The following is a 24,360-nucleotide window of genomic DNA, read 5'->3' on the forward strand; positions in this document are numbered from 1 at the left end:
CGCGCCTGTTGTTCGCGCGAGTTTTGTTTGGTTTTTTTTTCATCGTTATAATCTTTTTTTTTTTAAATGAATGGTTTATTTTAGGCCATAGCTTAAAGCATGTCATATATAAACAAAAATATCGTAAATGTTCTAGAAATTTAGAGGAATACAAAAAACAAAAAACAAAAAAAAAAAAAAAAAAAAAATCCTGTTATCACTAAGGGTTTCACAGTATAACTCTAACATCGGTCTATAGCTCACTGAACAAAACAACTGCTGAATAGCTGTATTTTAAAAAAAATACAATATACAAACATGCAGGAATTTTGAAAAAATAAATAGTGCTTTATACACTAACTACAAAGTGAGGAATGTCCTCTGGAGTTTGCTTCTGTTTTTGTACACTTTTCCCCAATAAATTACTATTACCATATTAATTTTATGTATACTTTTTTAAATAAATACCAAAGTTGTAATTAATTTGGATATTTGAAATTCAGGAATTATAATTTAGCTCTGCTAACATGGTTACATTCTATATACTGCTTATAGTCATATTTTACCCTATTTATGCAATTTTCAACCTTTAATATTGTTTTGTTTAACAATTTTTGCAGTTTTATTATTACTTTATCCACTTTAGCTGTTTTATAATTTTGAACAATTTCTAGCTGTTTTAATATTTTCAGCTGATTTGTCAGGATAAGCTGTTTTAAACTGTTTTATCCGTTAAAGCGAAGAGGCAATGTTGCTGGAGAAGTAGCTTTCAAATGTAAGTTTTTTTCTGCTTCTTTTTGCAAACAATAAGAATATAATGCAAAATTGTAAGGTAATAAAACAAGAAATAAAAACTGTGCAATAAAGGAAAGAAGCCAATCATGATTTCATTAAATCTTCTCCCATCATTAAACAGTTCTGGTAAACATCAAGCAGAGAAAACTATAGGAGTTGATAAAAAACAGTCACCTAAACCACACATCATATCAATTCAGAATCAGTGGGATACTGTTTGTATGGGAGCCAGTTGAATAATTTAGCCTTAAAAATGGCCAACAAGGGAATATATTTTAATGATTTGTCCAAAGAGCTTCAGGGCTGGGGCCCACAAAATTTAATACTTGGAGGTATGACAAAGTGGCAAATTAAGTTTTTTGAGGGTTTCGATTTTATAGTAGAGGTTGTGATCACCCCATGATTTATGTGGCCTCTGAACTAAAGGGAGTTTGACCCTTTGACCCAGTTGGTGTTATCAGACCTCAGCCAAGCCGACAGAGAACTCCAAAACAACAGCCACGTCTACAAGTGAAGACTGATTGTGATAATATGGACATTAAACACACAACTACATTGAAGTTTATATGAACGATCACACTGTTCGCCATTTTTCTGCAGATTTCTGTGAGGATTCAATGCTAACAACTTTCTCTCTCTTTTCTTGTGCTATCTTTCTGAGTTCCCAGGGGCGTGAACGCACCACAGGCGGCGGTGGTTTTCTCCATCCGTTTTTTTTATTATGAGGAGGAAGTGTTGACGTGATCCGCTTTTCAGATACCTTAATATGCATTACAAGAAATTATATTAATTTTCGGGATCAATGTCGACGATCTAAATTCGGAAGTACCTCGCTGAAAGAAAAAAAAAAGTTTGTCAGGTAAGAACGTACTTGAGCTCGGCCGGGCCGTCTGACGTCAGGTCGCCGTCAGTTGGTGACGCCGTGTCTCTTTGTTGGCTTAGCAGCGGCGACGTTTTGTTGTTATTTTCGCTGCAGCTGAAAAACAGGCTCGGATAATTGTTTTGCTTTTCATATTCTCCCGCAGTCAACGTTTCACACACCATAGAGCTTCAGGTGTGCTGGTCATTAGCTGATAACCGCCCTAGGAATGGACTCAGACGAGGGTTATAACTATGAATACGACGACGAAGAAGAGGAATGTAGCGAGGACAGCGGCGAAGAGGAGCCCGAGGACGACACCCTGGAGCTCGGAGAGGTGGAGTTGGTCGATCCCGTGGTGGCTGGCGGAGAGCGAGACGAGTGCAGCGAGACTGGCGGAGGGGGCCACGGCCCTGGCGAGGAAGAGGAGGAGGACTACCGTTTCGAGGTTTTGACTGCCGAGCAGATCCTCCAACATATGGTGGAGTGCATCAAGGAGGTCAACGAGGTCATACAGGTAGGTATTCTGGTATGTCAGCGCCAAGAAAGACCGGGGTCCGGGTTTCCGAGAAGCGTAAACAGGCCATGGATGTTAGCTTAACCGTTAGCATCGTCGGAGTAGTTTACTTGCTGGAAGTTGACAGGAACACAACGGTGTTGGGTTTTAGATACAACTAATGTTTTGTATTTGCAAATCAGCACTTGTCTGATTTGTCGACATAAAGTTAAAAACAGTAACAACAGTGAATGCCCACTAAGCGAGGTAATATCAGAGTTTTGCTCCAGGAAGTAGTCTAATCCCACTGAGAACTTGGTAGCAACGTCTGCTATGCTAACTTTAGCCGCTACTTAGCTAGCTCCTTCATAGCCGACTAATGACGACGCTGAAGTCAGATTCCGAAGCGTAGCCTCCGATTTCAAATGAAAGGATAAAACTTACTTCGCGAAGGGTCGAATACTTTTGTTTCGCATCGTTCTAATGCCCTTAGAGGTCACAGACCAAACCTTGGTACCTAATCAATTCCACTGTTAAATACCGGAAGCAGCTTCATTTATAGCCCTATAAGTAGAAAGTACATGATGATCAAATCTGAACAGTGTTGTTTAAACAGGCACAGGTGAACCTGTGATTTTGATTATAGAATTTGCATGGAGAAAGTTGATTTTCATCTGTTTCTTCAATCTCTTTGGTATTATATGACGAGATCGTCTCCCTCAGTGTCAAATATTAAAAGTTTTCACTATATTGGCCCTGACGTTATTTAAAAACCCTTATAAATTGTAAATTAGAATTTTCCTGTGTCAGATGGTGTAGATATGGAGAACACCGTATCAGAACTCTTTATATTTTGCCCCTTAGATGACAAATTGTAAGCTATGAACGAGAGGCTAACTTCAGCCTCATATCTTATCCGCTAGCCAGCTTAGCCTCCTTAATGGAAAACCTCAACATTTCGTCTTATCATTTATCGGATATTTCCCAGCTAACATTTGAATAACAACACGGGTGCATTAGTAGACGTGTTGAAACTTGATGTTACCGAAATACTGAAATAGTGGCTCCGGTAATGTCATTTTTAACGTTAGTTCAAACGCTTGGCCAACGAGTTGGTTAGCAAGTTACATGGCCGATTAGTCAACCAGCGTAACCAAGTCCTTTTAACAAAACAAAACTTTGGATGCATCACAAGATGTTTCATGTAGACAGAAGAAGCACGTTTTGTTGAAACACAATGGGTCGTTGTTTTTTTATAATCTTGCGTTATCCCAGGCCTCCATTTCCTTTCACGTAGCTTCATTTGGGCTCATTATAAAATGGAAAGTGGCGTTAATAGGCATTGTGTAGGTATTCAAGGAAATAACACTTGTATTTCTGTGAGTCGACACATCAGTGCCCCATCAATAACGGGTATATAACTTGCAGCAGGTAAATAATACATTTATGGATACAGCACGGCCGCATGGCAGTCATACTGACATGGTGATTCTTCTAAAAATAGTATTTGTCTCTTAGTGTTTGTGTTTGTGTCTTAGTATACAATTTTCATCGATTATTAGCGCCAACCAATACGTCCTGAGTGTAAATTTAATCATGTGTTCTGATGAGAAGTTTCATTGCGCAGTATCTGTAATTAAAGCATTATTTAGATGAACCTCTGTTGTTCAAGTACTTTCTCAAGTAAAAAGTACATACTGATCATCAAGGATGAACTTACAAGCAGCCAAGCACTTGACATCAGATATTGCACAGCAATCTAAAAAAAGAATGTACGTTTGCATGTAAACAACTTTGTTCAACAGCATCCAGGACTGTATCTTTGAATATCAATACTAAATCCAGTCACTATCTCACTGTAATATTTATTATTAAAGGACTGATATTACAGTTTTCCTGAAGGTAGATATAGTTGCAGGTCTTCTGTACAGTGTGTTTGTTTTTTCCAGGTGGACACCAAGAATTGAAAACATCTACTTTCCCCGATCTTAGTTTATGAATGAATGCAATGATTCCCTGTTATCAGGTTTATCCCGCTACATGTAAAGTAATTGTGAAGCTAATACATTTTGTGGAATTTCTTTTTGCTTATTCGTTCTGAGGTGGATACAGCTCCATAAATATCCTCTGAATGTTGATCTGTGTATGGATAATCAATTTAAAAGTCAGTTTCATTACTGAATAGGGGTTCTTTAGTGCAACATTTCTTTTACAGTAAATTTAGCAAACACATTTCTAAAAGGGAAACAAAACAAACTTTGTCTCACCTTCTTTTCCAACAATTGTGCAAAATAAACATATTAACAGTTACACCGGAAAAACAAATTTGTCACCTCATCATGTTGTATTTAACAACCTTACGTGCCACCCTTAAATGTTGAAACTGTTGTTAACTGCTCCATATGCTACTATTGCACAGTCTTTACAGTTGCTAAATAAGGTGAGAAATATATTGGGTTTCATATACTGCAGAAAAGGGACTAGTATTTATAGCATTTCATATAGGGGAAGGTACCTTAAATATTATAAGACCTTTGGTTTGTTACCAGGATTGGAACAGGAATAGGGAGACAGGGTTTGTGTGATTTCTCCTGTAGTTAGGTTTAGGCATTTCAAAAGCTGTGGGACATACTTCTTTATTATTGATACTATACATTAGGTGTGTGAAGTTGAAATACAAAACTATTCCTTGTGAAATTTCATTCAAATGAATTTCAGGATGTTTTCTGGGAAACCTGTAGCTGTGAACTTTGTCCAAACATGACCAGATACCTAATTTAGGACAGCAAACAGAAAACCTAGAGTGACTCTCGAGTGATTATTGGAAATAGCAGTTTCACGGTGCTCACAGGCACGCTGGCAGCATGTCAAGGGTTGACCAAGGAATGCAGAGATTGTGCTGTGCTGCTCTATGTGTACAAATCTTGTGTGCCATTTCTTTTTTATTGTCATATTCCCAACATTGCAATGCTCAACATGGTATGACCCAAATTGCACAAAGTAACTTAAAACCATTTGTCAGTTTGAATGTTTGAATCACCCTAGGATTCACAAAGTGATTGGGTACGTCCTGTTCAGGTTTACTGAAACATGTCTGTGTAAAAGATATGATGTCTGCTCAATTCAAAAGCTTTCAATCTATTGCTTAGTTTAGTTAAGTTGCCTGCCTTTAACTATGGTGGGCTCGAAGAAAAGTTGAATTCCTTTTCAGTGTAAATCCATTCTGTCAAAGAGCTCTGCAATGAATGCAATCTTTTGTAAGTTGTTTTTACGAGGGTTTACTTCAGACGGTCAGATGAGAAGTGGCTCAAACTTTGTCCTAACTTGTAGAGATTGTGAATATTGCTGCTGGTCCGCGCATGCAGCCGTCCTGCTCATACTGCGTTCTGGTGGCTGTGTTCAACAAATTATGAGTAGTTGGGACTCCTACGGGAAGACTTCTTTGACAAAATGACAGTACAAATCATCACTCTTCAATGTTGCAACTCCTGCTGACACCTTTCCCACCCCAGCAGCTTTGTGCAGTTGTCTCTGCAAATGACTGTACATTTTGTTCTCAGTCAGCAAAGGACCTCTTCACTTTCACCATCCAACTCTGTTTTCCTACTGAGTGTCCAGTAGGATACCCACTGGTAGAGATCCTACTGGATCCTAGAGTAGTGACTGCATAGAATCAATCAACCATTGCACAAAAGACTGACATCAGTTGAAGACTATGATCTATGGTAGTTTTGTACTGGATTTTACTTTTTTTTTTTTTTTTTTTTTTAAAGAAGAAGTTCATGTAGCTGTTGTTGGTCATTGCCGTGATACACGTAGACAATAAATTAAAATGCTTAAATGTCATTTGAAATCATTTTTTTCTTCAGTAGTCAAGTGTGAAAGTTGTTAAACATGAACACTTTACTTGATTTCTAACCAGTTGGTTTTTTCTTTTCTTTTTTTATTTAGAATCCTGCAACAATAACACGCATCCTTCTCAGTCACTTCAACTGGGACAAGGAAAAGCTAATGGAAAGGTGAGCTGTAGTCCTGATGAGTCACAAAAAGTCCTCTCAGTGCATTTTTAACTCTTTTGTTCTTTTTTTTGTTGTTGTGCTTTTGTTTTTCTGTTTGACTTCAAAGGTATTTTGATGGTAACCTGGACAAGCTTTTCTCTGAGTGTCATGTCATTAATCCAAGTAAGAAGCCCCGAATCCGTCCTCCAATCAACACTAGATCATCTGCACAGGACATACCATGTCAGATCTGCTATCTGAACTTTCCCAACTCAGTGAGTCCCTCATGACATGCAGCACTTCCAGAATGTGTTTTCAACTTTGCTTTAACAAGAATGTTTTTGCTTGAAAGTCACATACATGAGAGCTGTATGTCTGCATTTGCACAATGGAGATGTCGACACTTTATTAGCTTTTGTCAAGTAAAAGAACTCCTCACTCAGGTGTTGTTTATGTGAAGACATGATAGAAAAGAATGAGGATGGAAATTCTGTTGACATCAGAAAATATGATGAGTCACACCTTTTTAAAATGCTATAATAACTGTTGTTTAATACCTGCTAGCGATTTCATTTTTTTTTTTTTTTTGGTCTAAATTTGATGTTATAAAGATATTTTTTCACATGTAGCATTGTGGGGGGAAGGAAATTATCAGATGTTCAATGAGTTATTTTAAGTTTACTAGCTTAATTTCTTCAACTGTGTGCTTCGTTATATGTTCTTATAGCAAAGTGAACTCGATACCTCTCTCCTGCAGTACTTTACAGGCCTGGAGTGTGGACATAAATTCTGCATGCAGTGCTGGGGTGATTATCTGACCACCAAAATCATAGAAGAAGGAATGGGACAGGTAATGGTTTGATTCTTCTTGTCTAATTATTACAAAGTACAGATAGCAGTATGTGTTGTGTTTTGTGTTGGAGTGGAGTTAACAGGCCGTACTTCTGCACCTGTACCTCCAGTCTCAGGCTGTCACTATCCACTGTTCAGCCTCTATCTTGGCTTCATGTAGCTAACCAGAGTGAACACCAGCGGTATTATTGAAAGATGTGTTATAAAATACTCTTATTGCAGGTTTTGCTAATAGTGTTGTCAATTAAAATTTCTTTCCAAAAGTCAATGCTCTTTTTTTGTGTCAAATTGGATCAATTTTTCATTGATATAGGGCAATCTGTTAAAAAAAATCAGCTTTGAAGTTGTCATTCTTAGCGGCAGCCTTCCCTCTGCCTTGACAAAACAATTACAAATGCCCCAGTTTTCTGTCACAAATCCCTTTTCAGTCTTTTCAGAGCTGTCTGACTAATAATTTGCCTTCTGTGTTGTCTTCTCAGACCATTTCTTGTCCCGCTCATAGTTGTGACATTTTGGTTGATGACAACACAGTCATGTGAGTACCTGTTTGTGCATATATTTGTTTCATGTTGTTACACCGTGGTCAGCAATGCTCAGCATCACTCAAATAGCAGACAGTAAAAGTAAAAACAAATGGAACGTTTATTATGTTGAGTAATTTAAGGCAATAAAAAAAAATAACTTGCCACAACAAGTCTTGACAGTAAAATCTGTTTGTGGCATTTTGGCCAAACATTTCAGGCATTGAAATAAACCAAAATCAAAACTGTGTCGTAATTTTACCAGAGATGTGGGGATTGGCCTTATTCATTTAATAATTCCACTTAACTTGCGGTGGATGACCGAGTTTCTACATGACATTTTCCCTCCTTAGATATCTCAAATGAGAGCAATTTTTTTTTTACTACTTTGCGGTGTTAATATTCAACTTGAAGTACTGACAAATATACTTCCACATAAGGACACTAATCTCTTGTAGCAGCTCCTAAGCTGACAGTAATGGTCTTAACCTACATTCTGAATATCAGCTAGTGAGACACCTCACAGTGCTTTCGCTTATCAGTTCATGGTGCTTGTACACGTTGAATAATAGGCCCTGCATGTCCCGATTGATTTCATTAGATGTGTTAATTATCTTAGTGGGTTGCAGTGACTTTTGTTGCTGTAATACTGAAATGTGTGTTGCAAAGATAAAAACATTGCCATCATAAATATTGCGCCTTTTATGGATGCTTGACAAAATATGGCTTTCATTTAGTTTTATTTATTTTTTATTGGTAAGATACAGTGATTTTTTATGTTTTACTGTATCCTATCTTCAGTAATGAATGTTAATTAATGATTGAACATTTCCATAGGCGCCTCATAACGGATTCCAAAGTGAAGTTGAAGTACCAGCATTTAATCACGAATAGTTTTGTAGAGGTAAGATTCAGAATTATTTTCTTATCAGGTATTATCCTGTTTAAAAGACCCCCCCCCCCCTTTTTTTTTTAATTGAAAATCAAACTTTTGTTTCTTAAAGTGCAATCGACTGTTAAAGTGGTGCCCTGCACCAGACTGCCATCACGTTGTCAAAGTCCAGTACCCAGATGCCAAGCCAGTAAGGTGCAAGTGTGGCCGCCAGTTCTGGTAAGACAGCCTTTGTAAACTAATGTAAGCTGACAGCGTTTGTCCACTGAGTAAATCTAACTGTGGATATCATGGGATTTACCTGATAATGATTCTGTTATTGCAGTTTCAACTGTGGAGAGAATTGGCATGATCCTGTCAAGTGTAAGGTATGCGTAATGTGGATTTATTTTTTTATTGATTTAGCTTTCATGATCCGAACAATGTGGCCTTCTTTCTGGTTTTTACAAGCTGTGTTCAGATCTTTGTTTGCATGATGATTTCTTACGGATTCCATCCTGCCTTTGTAGTGGCTGAGAAAATGGATCAAGAAATGCGATGACGACAGTGAAACTTCCAACTGGATTGCAGCAAATACCAAGGTAGGATTTTTTTTTTCTTCCTCCTATTGTTGGCGATTGTACTAAAAGTCATCGATGAGATGTGTCTGTAAGAAATCGTCGTTCTCATGAAAACGATCTCTCTCTCTCTCCTCAGGAGTGTCCAAAATGCCATGTGACCATCGAGAAAGATGGTGGCTGCAATCACATGGTGTGTCGGAACCAGAACTGCAAAGCTGAGTTCTGCTGGGTCTGTCTCGGTCCATGGGAGCCTCACGGCTCTGCCTGGTAAGAAACTTCATGATTCAGCGGCTCTCTAGTCCTGGCCTGTTGTTTCTGTCTCCTGATCGTGACTGAATGATTGAAGCTGTGACTAAATTTCATAGAATGCTTCTAATAAACACAGGACTGGACAAAATATTGTCCTCACCTCTGTCATCTTTTCCTCTTAGTTGTTTATGGTTGGGATTTTTTTTATTTTTTTTTTAATCAGCTGCAGTGGTTTATTACAATTTCTTATTGGAAACATACTTCCAGTCATGACCCACATTACTCTGGAAACTTTCCAGGTACAACTGCAATCGCTACAATGAAGATGATGCAAAGGCAGCCAGAGACGCTCAAGAGGTAATAAATTTATATTGCTGTGGAAATGGGTTTTACTTGAACGTTACATAAAGAGGCTGCAGCACCCAACAAGTGTTGTGTGCATTTTTGATCCTGTGAAATGCATGTAGTCAGAGGAAATTCAGCCAAAAGCAGTAACTAATTATGTAAATAGTCATAAAGTGTATTATCCTTGAAATTTCATTTTCATTTATGTGTCAGTGAGCTGGAGAAGCAGCTATAATATGCTCCTGTCGTTGCAGCGCTCCAGAGCAGCCTTGCAGAGGTACCTGTTTTATTGCAACCGCTACATGAACCACATGCAGAGTCTGCGCTTCGAGCACAAGCTCTATGCTCAGGTCAAGCAGAAGATGGAGGAGATGCAGCAACACAACATGTCCTGGATTGAGGTGCAGTTCCTGAAGAAGGCTGTGGACGTGCTGTGCCAGTGCCGCTCCACGCTCATGTTCACCTACGTCTTTGCCTTCTACCTCAAGAAGAACAACCAGTCCATTATTTTTGAGGTACGGTCCAAGGATATGTGTTGTGTGGTGGTGTGTAGGTTAAAGAATGGAATCAAATTTTCATGAATTGGATGCAGGGGATTGGCAAAGCGGTTTGGTTAACTTTCAATGTGTGTTTTTAGTGTTTCCCTTTAGATTAAAAAGGGACAGATTCGAATTTGTTCAGCTTCTAAGAGCAGATTATCAAAGATCATGGACTTTTCTGTAAACTGCCTGTAAATCATGTTGTGTGTGTATTTTTTTTTTTAGAACAACCAGGCAGACCTGGAAAATGCCACTGAGGTGCTGTCAGGCTACCTAGAGCGAGATATCTCCCAGGACTCTTTGCAGGACATCAAGCAGAAAGTACAAGATAAGTACAGGTCAGTGCCAGAAGAACCATGTGAAGGTCTGACACGGTGAAGTCGTGTCTTCATGGACTCTGACAGAATGTCTTGTGTTTCTAGATACTGTGAGAGCAGGCGAAGAGTGCTGCTACAGCACGTGCATGAAGGCTATGAGAAGGACCTGTGGGAGTACATTGAGGATTGAGGACACGTCCCAATGCAACGGACTCTTGAGTACCTTGACAAACTTAGAGCGCTGATGCAATTAAACAGGGCAGCACGGGCCTTCTGCCGCCTCTCCTTTGGCAAACCAACCACTTTTGCGTCATTTTTCCTTGGATTTGTTTAACAAAATCTTCAAAGTAAATTATATTTAAAGGAAAGGTAGAATAATAAAATGAAAGTGTACTACAGTATTGTTAGCAACAGAGTGGAGTCTCGAGAAAGCAGAAAATCCATCTTAAACAAGTACATCCTTTGGCTTGTATTGTAATACCTCCCCCGAAAGATCTTATTTTCCTTTTGTTTTTTGCTTGTGAATCTTTTCTGTTTTGATTTTTGACTTTTGTTTTCCCATTAGTGTGAAAATGTTTTCAACACAGCTTTAATTGTCCTGGCCATGTCTGCAATATGTGGTGAGATCCTTGTCTGGGTGGCTGAATGTTGATAGGCTGATTGCAAAAGGGGCAAAGACATTTCAGAGGGGAAAAGAAGAAAACGCATAAAAAAAGAACAAAATAGCAAGTCTGTATTTTTCAATTTGTAAATAGTCCATATGCATGGAAGTTAAAGAGCAAGAGTGGCACGTGTTTGCATAATTTTGAAATTTTGAAATATTTATTCTTTACCAATATTGGAAAGGTGTACTTTTGCCATGTAGGTTGAGTTTGTTTACTCCCTTCTTAAAAGTCGGAGGTTGGAGGAGTTTGGCAATAAGGCGTTCGTCCTATCATCCTCAGTCTCTTCAGAGCAGTGCACAAATGACACCTTATCAGCGACTCAAAACGGAGACTGATAGAAAGATAAAGGACTCGATGGAAGTCCATGATTAAATGAGAAAACCAAGAGCTGAAAAGATTTTACAGGTCAAAGGTTAAGGTAGATTGCACCGGCCCTGTGCCCCCTCTATGCTAACCTTTTTCCATACCCTTAGTTGTTTTTGGAGTTGTTTAACATTTAAGAACATTACTAATTATTTGTAAGAGCCAAACTGAGTGACATTCACTCTTTTCTTTTCTTTTTTTTTCTCTCTTTCCTGACATGGCTTGAGGTAGCACTCCTGAAGCTCCACTTGCACCTTGGGGACTGGAAGAGGTGATAGAATGTACCGACGGCACGGCTTTCGCAGTGCTGCTAATTGGGCTCGATCACTGTCAAACAGGGTCAGGCGTTTGCATCACTCTTGCAGGGATTATTTGGAAGGCACGAGGCCAGTGGTGGCGGCGGCGGCAGCAGCAGCAGCAGCGCCTCTTTGAAGGGATCTCCTGCCTTGCAGTGAGGCTGAACTTTGCTTTAAACCAAGATGCGCAGATGGACTAGGGGTGATCCTCAAGCAGATGAGGAATATAGGACAAACTTCTAAAGGTTGTAAGAGTGTTTTTTGTAACGCTGTTATGCTTTTTGCATTAAAGACTGTTTTTTTTGTTTTTGTTTTTTTGTTTTTTTTGCAAATGGGTTGAGGTTTCAACATTGAAATGTCAGTGCCCCTCCTGGTTTTTGCATTGTTCTGTGTGGCGGGCGCTCTGGTCGTCAGGCTCTCTGCTTGCAAATGCTCGTTCGTGTCTCTGCAATGTGAACGTCTTCAGAAGACTGACGAGGGGGGGGACATGAATAAACAGGCACTGATGCAAGTTAGAAGATGACACCAAAGTGTCTCAGCCATCATGGAAAAAAAACATCCTTTGCCCCAGTTTCAGATCTTTGGGGAATTCTCTCCCAAATGCTTCTTATGTGTTCAAACTTATTTTATCCTAGCAAATTATAAACTGTATTGTTTATTTGAATAAATGTCATGAGAAATCTCATTTTTGGGAGTACTGTGTGAGTCATTAGAGTAGGTTTGATCTCAAGCATATTAATTACCCGAAACATCCATAATGCATTTCTGCGCTATGTATTTTGCGATGTAGTGTACCACAGACCTTGGCAGAGCTGTGTCTTCCAGAATAGGGTGGACTTAATTTGGTAACCTTTAAATAATTTTGATTTTTAGATGAAAAATGTTAGCTTTTTTTGCACCAAGTTTCTTTGGAGATTGTCCGATAAAAGATGAGGTGGTTGTTTGTATGTCACTTTTGAATTAATTTTTTTTTTGTCTGAAGTCAGCGAACCAATGATGACACAAAGTGAATGGATAAAAGATCGTCTATTTTCCTCTTAAGTTTTCTTGCAGTAACACCAGCTACACCTGTGGTCATTCTAGGCTAACATGCGCTCCAGGGCTCATTCTGTTTTCCATCGTGTCTGCTAGTAGTTTCATGAACATTTCAACTTAACATTTGAAGTAACGGTCGCAGCTACTTACATTAAATTGAGGCATCCAAAAACTTTTAATACTTTTTTACATATCTTTTCTTTATGCTATCAAAGGTGTTTTATTTCCTTTTAGTGTAAAAATGTGGGGAAAAATAGATGTCTGTTTTGGAGAAAATATTAAAGTGCAAAATGTTGCAAACATTGTTCTGGCTGGTTGTTTGATGGTGGTCCCACGCCTCTGTTGAAGCATTTTTTCATTAAAAAAAAAAAAAAGCCACATTTGAGTATGGGATGTGTTTAAAACTGTATTAAATACCTCCCAGTGTCTGCGTCAATCTAATTCCAAAAGTGGCATTTTAAGTGGTTTAAGAAGAAATCTGCAGCCAGCTTTGAATCGCATGTTCACCTGCTCCACTGTTGTGACCCCAGAAGCCAAAACACTCCGTTGCATTAATTGGCATTTGTGAATTTTCCTTGTATCTCGAGGAGTCGCTGATAATTGGAGGCATAAAATGAAGCAAAGCTGTGATGCACACATTTATTCAAGGCAATCGTGAGGATAATGCTCTTGAGAGTTCAATCATCTGAAGTCTCAGAAAATTAAAATACAATTTGAGGTTCAGCATGAAGGTTCGCAGTGATTCTGTACACAATGTGAGAATATTCAGAGCGCACAGCTTTGCTCGGCTTCAGTTACACGAACAAACACCAACCACAGTCTTCAAGGTCAAAATCACTCTGCTACAATCACAAGACTGGCTCTGTGTTCATGTAAACCTATGTAAATGCGGCTGCCACTGCGTCACTCTTATAAACAATGCCTTCATGTGAACTACCGTACGCACACAGTGAATATTTCAATACAAACATGGATAAAAAAAACATACCTAACTTAATGAGTGCTTCAAGTTAATTCATATTGAGGGCGTTAACTAATGTCTTCTGAACTGCCCAAGGCACATTTTCCCCACATTGTCAAAATGTGGGCAGAGACAGAAGCAAAAGTTGATCAAACTTCAAGCACGTCAGATGTAAATTTCATCTCTATACTCAAGTGAAAAGGCACGTTAAGGTGATCTCACCTCTGAGACAGGACGCACTGATATCAACCTGTTTTAAATATTAAAAAAAAAAAACAACAATCATAAAACCTAGTCTTCGATTTTGAGCCAGCCTTTTTTATAGTCTATCAGCAGCTCTAGGTAGTACTTCCACTCTGGCTCACTGTCATACCGGACCTCGAATATAGTCTTCAGAGGGTTGGGGTGAGCTTCGTGGATCCGGAGCACCTCTCCCTGGTACCACACCTCTGACTTGTCATCCTCCTCGTACAGGTGGCGGATTCTCTTCCCCACCAGGTCTGGGCAGTACAGCCTCAGGGCCCTGTGGGCCCTCTGCACGGCCGAGCGCAGGACCCACCGCCTCCTGTGCTCGGCACTGTGGCAAGCGGACAAGTAGGGGCAGTATTTGATCTTCAGGTGTGACCTGTGTTTTCTTTTAGAGGAGCTGCTGAGGGGTCTCAAGGCATGAGAGAGGCCCCCTGCTCTCTGCCACTGGTGGGTCACTTTGGGCGTCCTCTCGCTGATCGCCAATTCCTGATCGTCATTCTGCAGGTGGGAGGCATCGGCAAACGTCCCCAGCTCCGGCACGGCTTGGTAACGGGCCTTTTTTCTGTTGAGGCCTCCGCTGAGCATCCTCCTCAGTTTGAGGATCATGCCCGGATGCTTCTTGTTGGGTCTGACCTGGGGTTTCCCCAAGTTGGAGGGCTGATCGACGGGGCACGTGCCCGACTGGCTCTCAGACTCTCTGTCACTGTGAGAGAGGTCGTCAAACGTCAAGGGACACGTCCAGCTTTCAGCAGCTGGGCTTTGCGAGGACTCCTGCTCGGAATCTCCGCTCTCGGTGTCCTGGCAGTTATGAGCACCTGGATATTCCTCTGGAAATGTGTCCAGAACGCCTCCAGCCACAGTCTGTTCCATGTCTGCTGCCTCCTCCTCATCTGACAAACTGTTGTCTAGAAACATGCGCCTGGAACTGCTCTTTACTCTGCTCTTGCTTCTATTCTTATTCCACTGCGGTTGTGTTTCCTGGTCCCTCATGTCTCTCTGTGTTTGTGTTTCACCGGGTGACGCTGAAGAAGCAGTGGAGTCTGAATATACAGCAGGCATACAGCTGTCGGAGGCTTCGCAGCCTACGTCTTGCTTTCGATGGTCCGGCTCCATATCTGATCCTGAAACACAGAGAGTATGTAAATGAAGACTGTGTTGACCAAAGGGGAGATTTGTTTAGAAAGTAGGTTACGTTACACTTCTCACTGAAAGCAAATTAATTCACTTCCTTCACAAATGATCGCTAAAATCATAAACCAGCCTCCACAACATCCACTTCCCACATGCAGGTTGACAAACGAATGCTCCCAGACCACCTATTCAGCAGACAAGAACAACGAGAGAAACTATTCTATTAATATCAGCTGATACATGGTGATTGGACTGCTGATCCTCCAACATGAAACACCCTTTCAGCAGAGGAAGAACAACAAAAAAAAAAAACGATTGTGGGAGTAAACAGGCAAGCTGGAAAAAAAGTCAGCTGCTAAGCAAGGATGCGATCAGTCCCGATAAAAGAGTGATGCAGAGAGTGGGAGAAGCAGAATGTTCATACACCAAAATCCTGGTCTGCCAACCTCACGTGGATTAACAGTCAGCAATGAGTAAAAATTAAATCAATCATCTTTGTTATTTTTCTGATTGTTTTTTTTTTTTATTATTATTATTAAATTTCTCACAACTTTGTAGAGCCACAGAAAAAAATAAGCAAAGCACTTGAGCATGAAGAAATCATTGAGCATGCTTGATTTGAATGAATGAGTCTTACATTTCAGATCTGAGCCTTTCACAGGGAAGAATCAAGCTTAGAACTAAAGTCAGTCCCGAGAGGAAGAGACGCGTTGAGACAAAGACGGATGTGGCCGACTCGGACAGTGTGTCGTCTCCCATCCAGACTTCAGCCACGTATGAGTGTGTGCGTCAAAACCGTCACAAAAACATGTAGAGAGATCAAAGACGGCTGAAGTGGTGAAAACCTACTTCACACACCAGGTTTAACGCCATATGTATGGGGCAGGAACACCCCCACCCACCCCCACCCCCCACACACAAAACCAGAAATTACGCCACAGTTCCCCCTCTGATTGTATTCAACCCCCCCCCCCCCCAACTTCCTTCCTCTGGTGATGTCTTCTGCCACCCTGCCTCAGAATCTTAAAGGTCTCGTCACTAACGCGTGCACAAGGAAGCGTGCCAGCGCTTTCTGAGCAGCCCGGCAGAGCCCTCCCACTTCCTCCACCCACCCACAGCAAGTAGAATGCAGCCATGCAGTTTCATCTCGTCCTTTTTTGAAGATTAGCAGAAATGGAGAGTGATTTCTAATCAGAGCAAGAGGCAAAGCGTGGTAAGCTGGAGGGACAACATTAAAACAAAAAAAACAAAAACAAATAAAAGAAAATAAGTCAATACAGTATACCTGGACTTGCTTTTGGACATCTGGTGAAGTTGGGTCTGTAAAAAAATGGATTTTATATTGAATAATATGTCTCGCTGTGAACTGTCCCCCTTCGCAAAAACGAGGGTGAAATGCAGACGATGCAGAGCAAAAAAAAAAAAAAAGCTATTTGAGGAAAAGCTATGCAAAACATAGTATAGGGGAAAAAAAAAATCATAGCAGGATAATGAAATAATACTGTGCACCCAAAGGGGATTTCCAGAAATTTGCAAGCTTGGACAAGAAGTCCTGTTTGTGCGGTCATGCTGTATATGTCACATGGTCAAATAACCAAATCAGATGTAAAAACTATTGGAGAATGTACAGCAATAAAATGATTTCCAGGACATGGAACCAAAGTGAAGTAAGTCTCTTTATATATATGTCTGTCGGAAAAATTAACTGTGCAAATCTAAATGCTGTGTCAATGCTGAGAACAGTTGATGGAAATGTAGAAAAACCTTCCTGGAGTAGTCATGAACACATATATATAATTCAAATATGTGTCAAGCTTTGTCCCTTCATGGTTTATTAGAATTCGCACACTAATTCTAACGCCTGAAAAGAAGTAATGAAGACGCATATGCAGCTTTATGGTATTCCTGTGCAACAGCTGGAAATTCATTGTTGAATTTAAATTATTGAAAAAAAGAAACTCCATTGCATTGTATTCCATGTATTCTGCATTAGTGTTGTGAAGTTATCCGAGTGTAACTCATAACCACGGACTCACCCAGATGTTTGCAGACGTAGGTGTAGTACAAAATGTTGACCACGTCGGCGTAGATGTCAGGCAGGTGTTTGAGGGACATCAGCCTCCTGAGTTTGGAGGAGCAGGCTCGTTTGTGGAGCTGGATGAGGATCTTCTCCTCGGACAGCGTGGTGGGCCGCAGCCCCACTTTGTGCTCCTGCAGGACCTGGTCGATGAAGCTGCCCTGGACCATCGGAAACAGCAGCTCCTTCACCACCAGCATGGGGAGGAACACGGCTCCTGTCCGGTAGACGTGCGGGAAGGGACAGCGCTCCTGGGCAGTGTACTCGTTCAGCCTCTGGAGGACCTCGTGAAGCGCCGATTTCATCTCCTCGTTGATCCACACCTCTCTGGCTTTCACCCCTAATAAGCAGGACACTTGCTGGACTTTGGCCGACGGAGATTTGGGTTCAGTTATTTCTAGCCGAGACAACCACTGCTTCAGCTCCGGCTCTGAAGACGCTGACACAGATTTGGATAGCAGCTTGCAGAGAGAATGATGCAACTCCAAAAAGTGCTTGCGAACTGGCCTGTGAATATCTAATATTGGCTGAGGTTCGGCGATCGGCTGCACGGGTGGCCTCTCCGAAGGCAGAACGCAAGGACTAGACAGAGGAGCATCAGGAAGAACTATTTTGAACCTGGAAAGTTTAAGACACTGAGGTGGAATGTTACTGATATTTAGTTTGGTCTGAGGCAGCTGAACTGGACTAACAGATTTAGGCTGAAGGCTTGTTTGTTCATACGGAGAGTGTGCATCAAACTGACAGGATGAGTTCACCAGTTGCAACACAGCAGGCTTGGTTTCGTCTGAAGTTTCACTCTGAGCTGCTAATGAAGGTTTGAGGTCTCGCTCATCAGAGTCACGTGTCTTTTTCAGCAGCGTGGGCTCACCGTCGGAGGTATCATCGTCACTCAGCTCCTTTTTGATAATCACTTCACTGTACTCAGTGTGAGGCACAGGAGACTCTGACTGATCCACGTCAAGTGGCTCCACTTTTTCTACTTTGATGTTTTTGACTTTTTGGATGACAGTGTCCTGGTGGATTTCTTCAGAAGCCTCATCGACAGGATCCTGCTCGCCTCGATCTGGGCTCTTTTCCTTAACGTCTGATACGGGCCTGACTTCAGGCTGCTCAGGGGTGTGGACAGTCCTCTGTGGAGTTCTGCCAGGAAATATCCCCCGATGGGCCGGCAGATATGGTGCTAAGCTGAAGACAGTGTCAATAACTGGCATGGGAGAAAAGCTAGATGCATTTCCTACTTGGAGATTTGTCATCTTTTGTTTCTTTGCAAGATCCACTTCGGATAGATCCTTGTCCTCTTCTTTTATTTTGATGGGTGGCGTTACTTGTGAAATACTTCTTTTCAGGCCATCTTTATGACCTGTGCCTCCTAAAATCAGCACAGAGCCACTCTGTCTGTTTACGGTGGGAACAACAGGGGAAAGCAGTTTTCGGACCTTCACCTCATCGGGTCCAGCTGTCTGGGTTCGATCTGAGTCGTGATTGGGCGTATGAGACCTCCGCACAGCTGGGAAAACGGGGAAGCTTTTGGGCTGTTTCGGGTAAGCTTCACAAGAGGAGTAGTCCACAGGTCTGTCCCTGCTTAAGCCAGGTGGAGAAAACACAGCTGGGTCTAAGTGCATGCCAGTGAGCGGAGAGAAAAACCTGCCAAGCTGGATACTGGCTGGGGAGACCCCACGCTGGCTCACGAGTCTAGTAGGACTGTGTTGGTCCACAAGGAGGAATGGTGATGGGGCTTTAAACGGATCAGCATGCAGGCTGGTCTTGGGTTTGCTGCTGTGAGGACTTGTTGCAGGGGCCACGGGAAGAGGTTTGTGCTGGCTGGATGGGGAAACATTGATGCAACTGGAGTGAAAACTGGGTGATGCATGTGGTCTTTTTATGGGGGATCTGATTTGGCTTGCATCTAAATGAAATCTTGGAACTGCGTAACATGGATACTCAAAGCCCTGCATAAAAGAATGGGTCGGCAACATTTCGGTGCGAGGCAAAGGGATTTCAGCATTAAGTGACTGAGGCACAATATAATGTTCCTGAGGATGTGAGGTGGGGTGTTTATGAACAACAGGGACATCTTCTCTTTTCTTACTGCCACTATCTTTACACTGCGCCCTGTTCTCTACCCCCACATTTGCCTGAGGGTAGTAAAACACTGGGTGCTGTGCAAGCTGGCCATATTTGGACATGGGAGAATGTTCCTGATAAACCTCTGAGGTCATACGCTCATATGTAGGATGGGAGGAGATTAGGCCAGGGTAGCCTCTGGGGGAAGTCTGTAACGACTGGCCGTGCTCGCTTAAAGAACGAAACAGTGACCGAGTCGGGGCGCAGGGGTAACCGCTGTAGGTTGGCTCAACAACACCAGGCAGAGTCCTCGTTCTACCTGGGCTGTATGCATCCACGGTGATCCTCTTCAGCGCCTCCTCACTGGCCTCAAACTGTAAGCCTCTTTGCTGCAGCAGAGTGTTTTGTGCTTTCCGTTGCATAGGGGATAATTCAGTGTAGTGAGCGCCACTTTGCATCCATTCGCGCTCGTATACGGTGTTAGGTATCCTTGGAGCGCCGTGTTCCACACTGTACGTTGGTGCGATCACGCACCCCAGTTCATTACAGCAGGGGGCGTGTCTGTAAACTGGCTTTGGGATGGCTAAGTAAACAGAGTTTTCAGAATGAGAAGGTGAACTCTCACATCCACTTTTTTGTTTTCGGATTCCGACTGACACAGCGGATGCAGGACTGCTGATCTCAGGACTTTTAGTGTACAACATAAAGCCCGGCTTGGACGGCGTGTGTCGCAAGGGGGAAGAATGAGGATGGCTTTCTTCTGAAGAAGCGCCGTCTTGTCTGTAAATCAAGTGGTTCTGTCCCATCATGCCAGAGAAGGGATTCAACGGGCTTCTGCCATCGAGCAGAGTTGTCTTTGAGTTGCTCCAAGGGGGCGTGGACCTTACTCCATCTTTTCCTCTGGGGTCATATGCGATGTATGCTCCACTGTACTGCAGTGCCTGCTTACCCAAAAAAGCAGACATATTTGGTTGTTTTGACAGTCCCGAGGATGGTAGGGTCCCATCGAATATTGGCATCTTCCTCTGAAGTACTGGGTCAGTGATGGTCTGCATGGACTCACTGCCCATCCTGCGGTTTCTTTATTATGATGGTGCACTCGATCTTCCTCCAGACCTGAGAATATGAAAACAAACAGGATAATTAATGTCTAATCAAAATAAGCTATTTTTTTGTTCTCACCTCATACATAAAATTAGACAGAATGAAAAAACAAAGATACTGCACACAGCAGAGTTTCCATTAGCTAAACTCCAGCTCGAGGCATCGTTGAAACCTTGAGGATCTCGTGGTTTATCACACATATGTCACAAACAACCTCATCAGCTGATGCTCGAGAACAGCTGAAGACAGATGCAACAAGTACAAAAGACGATCTAATCTTCTAATCTGAGGATTGCGCGAGGATAAATAATCACTTGGTGCCCACACAATGAGCACAGATGCCTGACAAAATGGGAGGAACAACATAATTTTGGAATCAATGTGCCACGTGTCACAGCTGCTAAAGCGCTTCTCACCGCGTCAGCTCCAGCCCTACCGGTTGGTTTAGTAACAAATCATTGAAAGTAGCCCCGAGTGTTTGAAAATATGGGTATGGCATTGCAGCTTGATTGCTGCAGGATGTCCTGGTGTGAAATGATGTGCGCTTCTTATCATCGATTTACATCCGGAGACAACGCATCAGAGTGGACTTGATATTCCTGCACATCGTCATCGCAACGCTCTTCTCTCGTGCACTTCTGCAATTTGAAGCCTTGAAAAAAAATGCCTTTGTCTTTTTTTGTAAGTCTGGTCAATAATTCACACACACAAAAAAACCACTTCTTATCTAAAATATTCACTTGATTCGAATCAATGGCCATGACCCCCAAAATACTTTGATTTGAGAATTCTGTTTTTGTTATAATTTGGCAGGTGGAAAATGAAGATTTTTTTTTTTTTTTTTTTCAGAAATTTTGCAGTATGTTCAAAACATGAAGCTGGTTGAATGTTTTGTCAAACTGTCCTCTGCTGATGTGATGTCTAAAATATCACCAGAGTTGCTTTCCTCCTCCCTTCTTTCCTCCCCTTGACTCTCAGGCTGAAATGTCAACGTGACACATAAAAGACATTTGGCCTGAAAAACTTTCAAAAATGCAAAATGTTATGGATGGACAGAGCAGTGTAAAAGAGATGAACAAAGCCTCTATCTCCAGCTCTTAGAAAAAGCACACAGACTTAGGAAGTCTCATGAAAGAATCAATCACATACATATTTTAAAAGTATTTTGTGTTTATTGGGGAAGGAGGGCAGTTCAGTTTGTGTGCTTGCATGCAGCTGGGGCTGCATTGAGGGGTTTTAATCAGTTTGACCTCCCGTGAGCAGATCAAGACTTAACACAAAACATTGCAACACCTTTAAAAACAGAATTGGTGGCAATGCCAGCACACTGGATATTTGTATAAAGACAAAGAAGCCTGTCACAGTGCATGATGTTCTAACTTCATTTAATGACTTACTGCCAAGTTGAGAATCCAATGTATGATTAAACAGCTGCATCTGTGTGTGTCCAAAGATCTGTGCTGCAAGGGTGATGGGGCGTGAAAAGGGAGAAAGGGGAGTAAAACAATGATTAAAAAAAAAAGGGAGAAAGCACTTCTTTCCTACCATCGTTAATCATTCATCTGTCGCTCAATTAGACAGTGGGGTCAGGAATGCCGGGAGATGTCAGCGTGTTCACATGGCAGCAAGAGGCAGCTTCCTCTCGGAGCTCCTAAACTCGCCAATAAAAATAACTTCGCGTCGCAACAATAAAAACGGAACCTCGAAACTCGCGTCTTCCCGCTTTCCTTTCTCTCTCAGCCCCGGGCGAGCCGAGCCGGGCCGAGCAGAGCCGTGCGGCACCGGGACGCGTCAAAATGTAGGGAATAAATAAACAAACAAACAAGCGCAAACACATTAACTTGGATGCAAATGTTATGAAAAAGAGGCGCACACCTTCTCTCACAGTGTGAGTCATTTCCATACGAGCTGCGAAAGACGCGTAAACCGCGGATCCAAACTCCAAACCACAGTGCGGCAGAGAGGATGCATGAGGAGACGCGTCGCCCTCCCGCCCCGGCCCGAAGCCCCGTTTCTCACAAACATTACTGCTTTCCTCCTAAATTCCTCTCCTCAAACTTCCTCACAGTTGGCGCGTCTGATCAGTAACTTCTCTTACCTCAGCGCTGCTGTGACCGTAAAAGATTTCCACGAAGACTCCATGTAACGCAACTTCTAAGAAAAGGAAAGAAAAGGAAGAAAGAGGGGAGAGTGCGGGTCTTCCTCTGTTGTCCTCTCAGCCCCGGATGCGCGCAGAGCCCCCCTGATGAAACGAGGCTCTGCCAAAGTCCACGAGGCTTTTAGAGAAGTTAACAAACTGAAGGAAAGACAAAAGGGAGGAGGAGGAGGAGGAGGAGGATGGTCTTTGATCAATAGGCGGAGTCACACCCTCCAGTCAATCCGCGGCTTGTTTTCAACATGTGATGTTTTCCCGCGGGTGTTTTTTTTTTTTTTTTTTTTTTTTTTTTTTAATTTATTGTCAGGATCCTGGCACTAAAGTGAAATTAAAGACGCGTCTCAGTTCGCGCCTGTTGTTCTGAAAGCCGCAGTTTTCTCAGTCTTTGAGAGCGGAAATGCCCTGTCAATCTGCAGGGGAGGCGATAGGTTTGTCAGGAGGGGTCGTGAAGGCGCGCGTGGGGGGCTGGGGGACTCTGACGGCTCTCCGCAGCGCGTGACAGCTTCTGAACTACTGCAGATGCATCACGCGAGGCTATGGTCAGGACGGGGATACTTAAATGAGTAGGGGAAGTTATTCATGAAGAAAGTTGTGCAAATGGAGAGAAAGAGAGAAGTTCCGTCACTTGTATCAGCTCACTGAGAGTGAAACTTTCAGATCAAATCGGATGACCACAGCTGGTCACGTGACTTCCTGTGGCGCATTCAGCAGGCTCGCGCTTCATGAAATGTCACGCTCCCATCACATATGTGGGTGCGTAACTATATTACCTTATTCTGCTCATAACACACAACATATCCTGCTTTGTCTGTCTTGCTTAAAAAGCAATACACAAGCTCTCTCGTGACAACCTATGTCTTGTCACAAGCACACATAAAATTGATAAATGATTTGAAAGTAGACGCCTTCCCAGAATGGAAGTGTTGTCTCAACAGTTTATGTGGTGTCTGGGCTCTTGAAGGAGTCCCAGAGACTCTGTCTCTGATCAGACGTGCACCAGCACATAAAAATAATTTATTTTATCATAGATCTCAAACAGCCATCAGGATCGTAACAAGGTTAAAAGTGGCAGAGCAGGGTCATCAGCCTCTCCCCCACAGGGTGAGGAGTTAGGAGATGGAGAAGATGGACGCGTGGTATGAAAATGAGTCAGAGATCGACAATTTGTTAGGCAGGGAGGCGTACCATCCATAAAGATTTAGAACTTGTAACCTGTTAGGACATTCATATTAATTAACAACTAATAATACTAAATAGCACAAAATCAGAAACACGATATAATCTAAGTAATATCACAATCACAGAAGAAGATGTTCCTCTCAAAGAAGATAATGAGACAAGGCAGCGGTGGGTCAGGACGTCCCGGTTCTACGGCTCTATGACTGTTATCCTTCGGAAAACCAGATAAGAACCCTCATAAAAGCCTTCATTGTGTTCCAATCAATTGATAATTTTCTTAAAAGAGACTTTGCAGTCCTTAAATCAGAATCAATGAGTCAAACACAGTTTGGGGCTCTGCCTCTCTCTGAGTCCTGCCAGGCTCGTCGAGACACACAGCTCCCAGCTGGATAATAGATTCCATGTATTGTTGTATGATCAGGCAATGAAATGCTGAAGCCGATTTTAATCTGTTGTTAATCTGTTCCTTCATCATCTGCACATCACCGGTGTCTAGAAACTAAACATCTTCAGATGTGAGGACTTCAAGCCTTTCTGTGTAGCGTTTGCATTTTCTCCCTCAGCATGACGGCCTGTGTTTTAACCTGGAAGCTTCGGATTCTTCCCCCTTTCCAAAAACATGCGCTTGAGGTTAATCGGTGACCCTGTCTTGACCCCATCGTCTGCAGCGACTGAC

General features: G+C 42.1%; 2 protein-coding genes across 4 annotated transcripts; one reads left to right on the top strand and one right to left on the bottom strand.

Annotated features, from left to right (window-relative positions):
• The first annotated feature begins 1,499 nt into the window (after positions 1–1,499).
• On the top strand, positions 1,500–13,015 carry arih1 (ariadne ubiquitin-conjugating enzyme E2 binding protein homolog 1 (Drosophila)). Its single transcript, XM_030095767.1, has 15 exons — positions 1,500–1,633; positions 1,800–2,150; positions 6,081–6,148; positions 6,255–6,402; positions 6,885–6,977; positions 7,459–7,514; positions 8,338–8,404; positions 8,505–8,611; positions 8,718–8,760; positions 8,902–8,973; positions 9,089–9,219; positions 9,501–9,558; positions 9,801–10,061; positions 10,311–10,423; positions 10,508–13,015. The coding sequence occupies exons 2-15, from the start codon at positions 1,863–1,865 to the stop codon at positions 10,590–10,592; spliced, it is 1,590 nt and encodes a 529-aa protein (XP_029951627.1). The 5' UTR covers positions 1,500–1,633; positions 1,800–1,862; the 3' UTR covers positions 10,593–13,015.
• Positions 13,016–14,920: 1,905 nt separating this feature from the next.
• c7h15orf39 (chromosome 7 C15orf39 homolog) lies at positions 14,921–22,633 on the bottom strand. 3 transcript variants are annotated; one of them, XM_030097087.1, is made up of 4 exons: positions 22,449–22,633; positions 17,139–20,362; positions 16,388–16,422; positions 14,921–15,092 (listed from the first exon to the last, which is right to left on the bottom strand). In XM_030097087.1, the coding sequence occupies exons 2-4, from the start codon at positions 20,314–20,316 to the stop codon at positions 15,054–15,056; spliced, it is 3,252 nt and encodes a 1,083-aa protein (XP_029952947.1). In that variant the 5' UTR covers positions 20,317–20,362; positions 22,449–22,633; the 3' UTR covers positions 14,921–15,053. The 3 variants fall into 3 exon arrangements, with proteins under 3 accessions (XP_029952947.1, XP_029952949.1, XP_029952950.1); XM_030097089.1 differs by lacking the exon at positions 22,449–22,633 and adding an exon at positions 21,896–21,963; XM_030097090.1 differs by lacking the exon at positions 22,449–22,633 and adding an exon at positions 21,748–21,809.
• Between the last annotated feature and the right edge of the window lie 1,727 nt (positions 22,634–24,360).

The sequence above is a fragment of the Salarias fasciatus genome, chromosome 7 (genome assembly GCF_902148845.1).
Source record: "Salarias fasciatus chromosome 7, fSalaFa1.1, whole genome shotgun sequence".
In the NCBI taxonomy this organism is placed as follows: Eukaryota; Metazoa; Chordata; class Actinopteri; order Blenniiformes; family Blenniidae; genus Salarias; species Salarias fasciatus.